General features: G+C 38.8%; 1 protein-coding gene across 1 annotated transcript in view; it reads right to left on the reverse strand.

Moving 5' to 3' along the window:
* Positions 1-6: 6 nt before the first annotated feature.
* ANTXR1 (ANTXR cell adhesion molecule 1) overlaps positions 7-12,001 on the reverse strand; it is a 125,725-nt gene continuing 113,730 nt past the window's right edge. Inside the window, exon 18 of the mRNA XM_072402824.1 lies at positions 7-2,354. Coding sequence (XP_072258925.1) covers positions 2,055-2,354 — 300 coding nt within the window. The 3' untranslated portion in view covers positions 7-2,054. The remainder of the gene's footprint in view (positions 2,355-12,001) is intronic.

Genomic DNA, 12,001 nt, shown 5'->3' on the forward strand with positions numbered 1-12,001 from the left:
CCCCCTGGTCTAACTGGTCGAACAGGTTCTCCCAAAAAATACATAAACTCCAACTTTGTTTCCTAAAAAGGTTTTTAGTCTATGGCATACCAACAAAGTCAAAACCCAAAAGATATTATTTCTTCAAATAATCCAGAGCTGTTTTTATGACATTCCATTATAGATATTTATAACCAAAAGCTTCCAATGTAATTTGAATGAATGATATCAACCTACTGTAAGCTTCTGCACAAGTTCTAGGAGAAGGTCAAATTTTATTTGCATATTTTTTTGCACAGTATTGTCATTCACCCCTTATCCTGATTACAGGTATCTTTCTCCAGTCACCGGGTTCCTGGTCTTAACTGTGAGAAGACTATAGAGTAGGGACCCACTGTGCCATATTGTCATGGCCACCTAAACCATATAAATGATACATTTTGCAACATTTTACATCTATATGTTTCATCTGTGTATGTATTTGTGTGGGGTTCAACATAAACTGCATGCAGAAGATGCTGTCCTTATTACCCTGGCTCACTCATCATCCTCTTCTGGTGGAATAGGCAACCGGTGAATATCTATGTCGCCAATACAAACCAATTCTTCTCAGAGCAGCTGCTTCCCCACATGGAGACAAAAGTCACACAACTACTGGTTTTCCATAAAAGCATATAATGAGCCAGATCCTACAAGTCATTAAAACCTCCATTATCCTTCAGAAACACTTAGTCAAGCTCCTTAACTAGCAATGCTTACATTATCACTGTAAGATTAAAGCAAAAGTGCAACAGTCGCAGCAAATTTATCCACAGAAGAGACAGATGATAAACAATAATTAACCGCCCTTTAAGCAATGCCCCAGTGCCCCAAATATGATACTACAATTAGTAATTTCATCTACATTACAGCTACTAAAACAAAAAATGCAAGTGTACACATGCTATAGACTATCCCGAAATTCCTCTTTGGTAGAGGGCCCAGCAACGCATTGCGAAGCTTATACTTTATCTGTTATAGAATCTGCCATGGCAGTTTTTTTCTTGATTGCAAAGGTCCAGCCTTATACTATTCAAAAGTCTTACATAGAATCCCCTCCTGTGGAGATTAAATAGGTCATCCATTTTATTTGTCCCTCTACGTCAACTGTCTCTCTGAAGGCACGTACTGAGAGCACAACTTCTCTTCCTTTTCCAGGCTTTACATTTTCTATTGTTGTAGATTAAAGCCATTTTACTACCCTGAGGGAAGTCATCAGATTTTTTGGTTTCTTTATTTATCCAGAGATCCAGATGTATGTAATTTGAGAAAGATTCTCCATAGTTTCATCAAGTCAGCCATAGGCATCAAAAAGAGTTTTTTCTCTCTTACAAAATTTTTTTCTGGGTGTGCAAAACAATAGAAAATATCCATGGAAATAACTTGTATGGGAAGGGAATACTAATATTGCATCAGACCCTAGGGATGGCCATCTGTCCACCTAATGACTTCTTCAGCGATAAGACCACATGGTCAAAATTCATCTTTTCAGATTTAATCCTGATCTTTTTGGCTGATAAAACTTTGAAACATACTAATTAACAAAGTAATTCGTTTTCCACTCAGTTGCTGCATTCTTGACCTTGTTCCTTGTCATAAGAGTAACTTTTTAATAATGATTTATGGAAAAACAAATTAAAATTTAAAATAAATCTAGCTGTTTAGTGGATGACCGCCAACCGTGACTTACTGATATTCTGCTTTTGATTATTGATTTACTTGTGGCATTTGTGGGGGAATGTTCATTCACGTTCTCCACACAACTTCATCCAGCTTTGAAGGTCAAGCAGTCATAAGAGTTGGTTTGAGATATGACCGTAGGTGTCGAAATGAGATCAAGTAATTTGAAGAATCATCTAAAGGTAAAATAAATCCACATGGTAATGTCACTTAGTTCTAGTTAAAGTGGTTTGAAAAAGTGGTTTTGATCAATAGCTGTTCTGTCCAATTGCTGAACATCACATCCATCCAGGAAAGAAGAACTTCTTCAAAGCCACCCCCAGAAGAACTGGAGATGGAAAATTGTGCTCGAAACTCTAATCTGAAGGGCGTGGAGGTGGTCTGTTGGGAGGTGGAGCTCTCACGGGGGGTGAGGCTAAGGGTGGTGGAGGAAGAGAGCCGGTTGGGGATGGAGTTGGAGGTGGATAGTTAATTGGCTGAGGAGGTGGACTTGCTGGAGGAGGAGGGGTAAAGATTGGGCTCTGGGGTGGAGTATAGATTGGGCTCTGGGGTGGATTATATATTGGGCTGGATGGTGGTGTCAAAAGTGGAGCATTGTTTAATGGATATCTTGGTGGCATTGGCTTCTTTTCTCTTGTGAAATTGATGCATTTTCCCTGCAAGCAAATCAAAAAAGATTAAGATTAACATTTACATATATTTTCGAAAAACAAAAGAAAACGTTTAAGTTAGGCAAAGTAAACACATGGCTATTAAAAAATCTTTAGTTATGAAAAATCCATTCTAGGTTTGCATACATATTGTTTATAAATTACATACATTTTATTATCATGGAGAAGTCTTGAGGAAGTATGCACATAGAAAGTTTTTTTTACTTGTAGAATAGTAATGGGTTAGAACGTAATTTCCTTTTTACCCCCGTTAAGTGCTCTCTTGACCCGCCCTCGTGGCCACTGTCACTGGAATGAAGGTGAAGAAATATCCATTTTGAGTTGTCACTAGAACAGGAATAAAGGCTAAATCCTTCAATTATTACACTTCTTCAAGTGGCAACTCTATAAGAAGGCCTTTCTGTTACTTTGAAAAGAGTTCCTTTTACTTCTTATCTACAGACCAGCAACTAAAAACTGGTAAAAAAAGGTAAAACTGCTTCCTACTTCATTGAAAATCCATGTGGGCTACCTATTGGGGCTGATTTATTAAAGCTCTCCAAGACTGGAGAAGGTAGACTTTCACAGGGGAACCTGGGTGATCCAGCAAACCTAAAATGAATCTGGTCCAGGACTGAAAAAAATTGCCAACTAATTGCAAATGAAATCCATTCTTGGTTTGCTGGATCACACAGGTACTCCAAGTCTATCTTCTCTCATCTTGGAGAACTTTAATAAATCAGGCTCATTACGGGCAGGCAATATGCTTTTTTGTTCTTCTATTAGTTACAAAGAATGACATGGAAACTTTAGTAGTTTTGCTTGAGTTTTCATAAACTTACTGTTTCTCCTCCTACCACTTCTTTTGTATCATAGTGGCAAATACACCATTGCATAGCAGGGGAGAAGATATTTTTTAAATGTATTTCAGAATTTGTTTTATTATGAACTGCTGAGGATGAAAGGTGTCTGTCCACAGGAGCCAAGATTCAAATCTCCGTACATTTTGACATTTTGTGGCAAAGAGACAAACCGAGTCATATCTTTTAACACAAAGTCTTTTTTTTCTAATTTTTTTCTAAATTTTGAATGGGGTCATTTCATTTTACCATTTTAGATAAAACTATGCATAGAGCAGGTAATCTAAGGACATGCTGAGTTTATGTTATTAGTAAGACACTAAGTGAGTTAGGAGGTCTGCTGAACAATGAAAAAAAAATTCAATGTCAGCGGAGAAAGGGTTAGCCCCCTGGAAAGCCGGACATGCCTTTTAGCTGCTTTCCAGAAATGACACAACTGCCTCGCACACTTAAACCAGCTGCTGGAACAAAGCAAGCAGAACAGAGCCCAAATAAATTGCACTGAGATTTGAAAATATGAGAAATATATGGCAGATTGTTTGGCCATGCTGAGTATGGAAATCTGACTGTCAGCTGAGGTTCATGTAAGGATATTAACTCAGTGTAGCAAAGCTCAATGGCTAAAAGTATCAGATTCTAGAGTAGAAATGGATTATACCACAAGATTCGGGATCTTTTTAAATGTGCATGCACTATGAATCATGTACAGAGCCAGTACACAAATAATAAAGGTTACATTATATAGGAGCCCTAGTAAGCAAAAGACAACATGGTGAGCTCCCAAGGTGGACCATAGAAGGTAGCCTTTACTATATACAAAGTGGAATGTTTCCCAGTGTTCTGTTTTGTTGGCCAACACATATTATATATACATATAAGAAAACATATTAAAGCGTACCTAAACTTTACATAAAAGGGTAAACAACCCCTTTATGTTATGTAAAAATTCTGTTGTTTGTTTTTTTTTAAGTCCAACACCCTTTTTTTAAAAAAAAGAGGGTGCAGCATCGCCCCCTAATTCTCGATCGCCTAGGCAATCCAGAATGAATGGGAGCGTAAAGCCTCCCGGAATACCTACATCACGCATCCTGGGAGGCTCTTGGATGCCTTGAGAGCCTTTTCATGCAAAAAGAAAAATTTGCAGATCTCACACATGCACAGTGAGATCGGCAAGTTTTTTTTCCATCCTACGCCACCCAATCTCGCCAAGTCTGGGTCGGGTAACGTAGGAAGAAAATCCCAAAAGAAAAGGCAAAAATAGCGCCGCCCAGAGCGCCTGCTCGAGGACGGATGCCGGGACAACATGGCACCCAATGCAAGACACCTCCGGATGGATCAAACTGCCCTGCGAGATTGAAGGTAAGTGTATTTTTTTAAGCACTTTCAGTTTAGTTTCTCTTTGAAACCTGTTTCTAATATTTTAATAAACGTCTCAGTTTGTACCCATTTAGAAATAAATTGGAAAGTCACTAATTGCATCAACAAAGCAGTATACAGTTTGGTCTCTTCTTAAAGTTTCACATTCTGATATTTCAAGTAACACTGGGTCTGGTTACCAATGTTTTGTGCTGAATAAACAATTGATAAGTGAAGCCCATAGTTTTTACATGTTTTCAAACCTTTATAGAGCTTAAGGTTAGGTCAACACTGAGTCACTTGGGGATCTACTGCTCTTAGTGCCAGCCAGTCTACCCAATGATTGGACAAAGTCCTTTGGAATCCAAAAGGAAGAGGCCCAAGTTTTCACATGCCTTTAGACCTTTATGGGCTTTAAGGTAGGGTCAACACTGAGTCAATTGGGGATTTACTTTTCTAACCAATTCTGGGACAAGGTCCTTTAAAATGCAAGAAGAAGATGCCAAAACCTATTTTTTACCATATACAACCAATTGAAGCTTTTGCTTTTATTGACCAATTTTAAACCTTTTTTTAAATTAGGTGTCTTCTGCGGCTTGCTAAGTTGAGTATGCAGAATTCAGCAGTATCCCTGTTTGTGGAAGAAAAATCTTTTGAAGGAAGCAGATATTACCACCACTGGCCTATTTTGGAAAAACAATTCTGAATGAACAAAGCTTTCTAACCTGACTCGTTGATAGAAGCCCAATGTGAAAATGGATCCAAATAGAAATGGAACTGTGAGAAATGGAAGTGGCCTTGCTCCAAGGGTACCTAAGGTAACCAAAATGCTGACATGCAACTTTTAATGCTTTAGGAAATATTGGCCTTATTGTCTACAGTGGTCTTCAAAGAAGCAACCATTTACTCAAATAAAAGGATTTCGTTATAGAATTAAAGATAGAAGAGATAACTCAATTGTCTGCTGAATCACAAGCCAATAGCCAATAACTCAGCACCTAGAGACTTGAAGCAGAGTCTAAAGCTACGTACACACGTACAATGGTTCTTGCCCGATAATCCGCTCAGGGACGATATCGGACGACAATCTGGAGTGTGTACAGCGTCTGACATCCATCATCCGAACGACCGTCCTGGCGGATCCACGGACGATGAATAACGAACGATCCTAATGCAAGGAAAGGGGAAAGCGCGCAGCAGAGTGGCCCTCTGTCGTTCTCCCCCTCCCTCTGCATAGAGCAGAACGCTGGTGTGTGTACAGCATTCGTTCATGCATCGTGCAGATCATAAAAGATCCTTTCCAACGACAATCAATTGCACGTGTTTATGCAGCTTAAGTCAGCCTTTCTTGACATTTTTAGCAGGGGAACCATTCAATTAACCCTCAGATCATTGGGAACCCCTTCTTCTACAGCCCCCAGATATAATATTGTGGTCAGTGTGAAGAATGCTTCTTACGTAGCCAAGAACGTCATCCTTACAGATAGCCAAAAAGATAATTGGGGTCACTGGAACTTACTTGACAGTCACAAATTGCTCATGGCTAAAGTAACCCCAAATTTTCCAAATTTGGATAAAAAACATTGGTATAAATAGTTTTTGGATGCAAGTGATAGGAGTCAAAAATTATTCTGTGCCCCATAACTTATAACTCTTTGTAACTGTGACCTTTCATATCTTTGAATTAGATAAAATGCAAGCTGTCGGGTTGACTTTGATCCTTCTTCAGGCAATAACGGAGGAACAAACTAAATTTATTAAGGTAAGGATCTCTATTATCACACTATTAATTTGTGCAATTGCTTGTTTCTTTGACCATTACAAGCGGGTAAACCCTGTCCTTCTTGATGCTATCCCCTGACATCTGTCACTTCAGCAGGGCAGAAATGTTGGCTGCAAGAAATATGCCAACGGCCAAACATTACTCCCAATAATCCCCAGAATAGGGAACAAGAGTAGGTGTAATGCACATTCCAATATATATATGCATATATTATACATAATTTTGCATTGCATACCATTTGTATATAATGTTTTGTTAATACATCTCACTATCCTTGAAAATGAACATAATATCTAATGTTTAACACCAAGGACAGCATATATTCAAGGATCCATTACATTCTGTATCTCATTACCACTGAGGCAGCAGCGTGATTTACTGTATAGCTGTGCCAAAACCACAAAATCACAAATATAATCCTATTAAGGGTTTCTCCCTGTAACCTTGCAGAGGGTCAGGAACAAATGTTATAAAAAAAAAAGAATGAGATCCAAATGTATGTCTGCCAGAGACAGCACCAAAAAGGTTACAGCTGGAGTGAAGGTTCCCAACCCTCTTATCTTGTGTATCCCCAAATTAACTTTATCATTTACTGTCTGATATTTGGAATCTTGATGAACATATGAGCGATCTGGAAACACAAGAATGCTAGCCAATTACATAAAAATAAACTACTGCCGAGTAGAACCTACCTAAGACTGAAGTAGTCTATAGTTCTAGTTTTTAATATAAATCTAAAAATATAAGGAAATTGTTTCTTGTTTGGGCATATACAAATACAACTTGTGTTCAGAATTGCTGGCATAGAGCCAATGGTACAGCTGTTTTAGGCTTCTTCACCATTCACAGTGCAGTGAATGACAATTTTGGAGTAGGGTGATTTGTGCAAGACATTAGAGGAAACATATTTACAACAATTTGGCTAATTTTCATCCATGCCATAAATGTATCCTTAGGAGATGCTTATCCGGCCAATCCTGTGCTGTTTGCCGCTGCAGTATTTTATGGTTTTATTTATTCTCTTAGTCGGTGCAGCAAGGAAAACATAATTAGTTCTCAGCAGCTTGCAGCATCCCTTGCTTCCCTTTAGCCGTGCAGCCTGAGATGCACCTTCAGCATCCCCAGCACATACTCATACAGCTGAAGGGGATTTTAGGAGTAGTCTCTGGCTTCATCCTACTCCGCCACTGGCTGCTAAGACTTTATGGACTTTCTGCTCACCAGTTGCCTGTTGTAGCAATAAATTGGGATGCTGGTGTTTATTTGTTAGATCTACTGTTGATGACTCTGCTGTTTCTGAACTTGTGATGGACCTTGTGCTTTGTCTTTTCCCTTGGATACTTTGTTTGGCAGACCGATTACCTATGTATGACCCATGGCTCTGTATGCTGGACTTTCCTCTTCTGGAATCTTTTGTACTGTGTTATTTGTGGGCTCCTGGTCCCTTTTCCAAAGACACCATCACTATGCACAGAATTCCTGGGGGCAACTATGCGCTGAGAAGGTGCAAATGGCCTGCTGTACTAGACTGGCATGTGGTGAGCACTGGTGCTAGACCAGGGCCTTACATGTACAGTTTTTATACATGTTTCCAATGTCACCCTCCTGCCCACAAAAAGTTTGGCGACAATGCTATAGTTAGGGGTCCTGCAAATTAACAAAAAAATTTAAGCTGTATTTTTGTGAATTCATATAATTTGCCCATCATCACCACCATCATACCCAGCCTTTTTAAGAGTGGGGACTCTTACTGCTTTTACTGCTGGCTAAAACAACAATTTCACAATACCTCTATAGAAAAGGTGATTTCTGCCATAGGGCAGGTTCATGCTGATGGTATTACTATCAGTACCATTACCATAAAAAAACATTAGACATTCAGAATACCAAGCCAATTTAACAAATGATAAAAAAGTTCTCAGCCCTAATGCAATATAAACCTCCAGGATATCTCTAAATGATTAAAAACATTCACCACCGTCATAAAGTTCCAGCAGTACTGTACAATGTAAACAACAGAAAAAACAGATTTGTGATACCGTTTACAGCAGAGGTTTGGGGGAAATGCTTTGTCAGGCAACAGCTATATACAAAACGTGTGCAGATGTTGTAAGGTCCTGATCCAGTGCCACTGCTCACTAGATGCCAATTCCTAATTTTAACTCTAAACCCTTTACCTATAGGAAGCAATTGCTCAGCCCGGGGAGTATAGTTGCACTGTCTCAGCGTATGGTTGCCCCCATGATTCCCGTGTGCAAAGGATGGTGTCTGGAAAAAGGACTGACAGAGGACCAGGAACCCCCATGAGCAGGGTAGAGGTCACAATGTGTGGTTAGAGAATCGAGGGTCCAGGTGACCCACAGAGTAGAGGAATGTCCAGCAAAGGTGAGCCCAGGAAACAGGGCCAGTGGTCATACACAGGCAGTCAGTCCACCACACATAGTATCCAAGAATAGGACAAAGCAAAGTCGGGTCACAGGGAAAGATCCTCCCAATTTGTAAAACAATAGTTCATGTTTGAGGTTGGTTGCTTGGTAATCTGGCATGGTGGATGTCTAAAAAACATCGTCGGACACCGGAACTGACATTATAACTGATTGAATCTGGCAATGAAAGTCTAGTTTCTGAATGAACTTTAAGATAATTTAGACATGGGAGTACTTGGGCAGAAAGAGGGTTTATTGAGTTCAATATTATTTTAGCCATAACCATACTACCATATAGTTGGTACACTCATACTTGGGACCCGCAGGGGAATCATGACACCTTTGGGGTGCCCTTAAGTCTCCCCCAGTCCAGCCCAATTTTCCATCTTTGGGTCTGGCTGGTTGCCCATTTAGATGGGTGGTAACTCTATATTTTTTTCTCACCTTCAGGGATGTTGCCTCTTGATTAGCTCCATACTATCAATCTATTTTGTCATTTCTTATGTTGTTTCATGTTTGCTTTATGCCTTTGATCTCTCCCCCTTCTTTCTATCTTTTCCTTATCTATATCTGAGGCTGTAGAGCTTATTGAGTGGCTACATCCCCCTTGCACTTCCATGGCTCCCATGCTGTTGCCTCTCTGTGCTCCATGCACCTCTTTCAGTATTTGGAACGCTTCACTCTGGGACGTCGAATATCATGCCTCCCCCTGGTGATGCCCTGACGTTGGACGTGCTTGCACATGGGACGCCGATGAGCGGGTTCCAAACATCCTGGTGTGGGTAAGTATAAGAGGTGGTGGGTCTCACCAGAGGTGGTGGGTCTTTACCAGATTCAGTATCTCTGAACTGGATGAACAGGTGCACCTGTCTGCAATCCCTATCTGACTCTGAGACCTGCGTCTGGTTTCACCATTAGCCACCCTTCTTCTGTGAACCAGCATACATTTCTGGGAGGAGATATCTACCTTGAGTGGTAATAATTATTATTGACAAAATCTCAAAACACCGTTTCCTGAAGAAACATTTATAATCGCGAAACGGATGGAAACTATATATTGTCAGGAGACTATGTGAGAATGCTATATGCGTATGAGAATATGTACTGAATATGTACTGACGGTATATTCAATGTATATGACTCACTAATATATATATATATATATATATATATGTTTGTTTTTTTCAGCTTATCCTGTTCTTAAATGGAGAAGTAAAAACGTTGTTTGATTTGAGAATATGCCTTCAAAGTCTCGCTTTTTGGATACATAATGCTAAAATCGTTCATATTCGAACATAAAACCAATAACACTTAACTATTTGGAGTGGCTATGTTACCCCCAAATGTAATGTTGGATACAAAATCTGTCTCTTTTAATTTATATTATTATATCATTGGCTCCCCTTAGGTGAATATTTAATTATTGAATGGGTTGTGATACCCTCATATGTAATGCTGGATATTAAGTTTGCCTTTTTAGGTCCTTATTACTAAATCATTGCCCCCCCTCCCCTCCTATACTAGTATACGAACATATCAGTATTTTATTGTATTATTACATTACAAGATATGGACGCATTAGAATAAAAACTCATCATTATTCTGCTGATGTATATATATTTACATATATATATTATTTATTATTATTTATTTATTTACTCTTTACAGCTGCTGCATTGCTATTACCCTGTGGTAGGTTTGCATAAGACTACAATAGATCTCTTAAAAACTTCTTTCTACCGTGGTCTTTCCTCCTCCCCTTGTGCTGATTCCCACGCCAGGCTTAGTTGTACCATTTTGTTGATACTTGGTGGTACGTATAATTTAGTTTTTTCAAACAATTTTTTCTTGAGATATGTAAACCTAAAATTAATAGTTTCTTTATTAATATGTTATATTGCTACCATATCTATTGTCTGTACAAACGAAATCCCTGAAGAAGTGGACTAAATCTGCGAAACGCGTTGGATTGCTACAGCATATCAATCAACTGTACTTTCATTAGGTTACATTGGTATATTTAGCACTATGTTTTTAATTTGAGTCTGCTACCTCACCTGTTACTTAGATACATAGAGGTATTACAGACCTTCTAATGTGTGTGTATTGATGTTTTTATATTTTGTAATAATAAAGCTTTCTTTTTTTATATAACCATGACTGTATATACTGGGTTGAAAGTCCCACTTACAAACGTTGATTTTTTTAACACTTTAAATATGAGATTTGGCAATTGATATACTATTTTTGTAACTAGCCATAACCATACACCACATCTAAAGATCAGGTCCAAATGCATTTCCCTATTTATTGTTTAGCTATAGAAGCAGTTTGACTTCGTACCAAGATGGGTATGTATAAAGAACAGAGTGCATTGAAGTCCAGGCAGTTAGTGGGCATCACTGACTTTGACCCCTATACACCCATTAGGAGCTTGGGCAAAATTGAAATGACTCTTCTTGTTTCTATGTAGCTTGGCTTAATTGAATAATAAGAATTCACTTAAAGATGTAATTGGAAAATATTGTTTGACGTGTACATTATGCAACCAACATTCAATAAAGTTTAGGAGTGACGTCACATACCACAAGCAGTGTGAACTGGGCCACTGGTATTAAATAATGTGGATCATTGGTTATGTATAGCATGGATCACTGGTACTTTAGAGCGTGGACCACTGGTATTGTATGGTGTAACCTATTAGTATTGTATATATAAACCACTAGTAATGTATAGCGTGAACCATTGATATTGTATTGTGTGAACCACTGGTATTGTACAGTGTGAACTATTGGTATTGTACAGTGTGAACCATTGGTATTGTATACAGTGGATCATTGGAACTGTATAGTGTGGTCCACTGGTATTGTATACTGTGAACTATTGACATTGTAATATGTGGACCTTTTGGTATTATATTGTGTGGATCACTAGTACTGTGGAGCATGGACCACTGGTATTGTGTTGTGTGAATCGCTGGTATTGTATAGCGTGAACCATTGATATTGTATTGTGTGGACCACTTGTACTATATAGTATGAACCATTGGTTTGTAAATTGTGTACCACTGATGGTTTATGGTGTGAATCATTGGTATTGTATAGTGTGGACCACTGGTAATGAATAGTGTGGACTATTGGTGAATAGTGCGACCTATTGGTATTGTATAGTGTAGAGAAGAACTCAGATTGAGAACGTTTTATGGAGGAAGACTTTCAGTTTTTACAA

This window comes from Pyxicephalus adspersus, chromosome 2, assembly GCF_032062135.1.
Source record: "Pyxicephalus adspersus chromosome 2, UCB_Pads_2.0, whole genome shotgun sequence".
Lineage (NCBI taxonomy): Eukaryota > Metazoa > Chordata > Amphibia > Anura > Pyxicephalidae > Pyxicephalus > Pyxicephalus adspersus.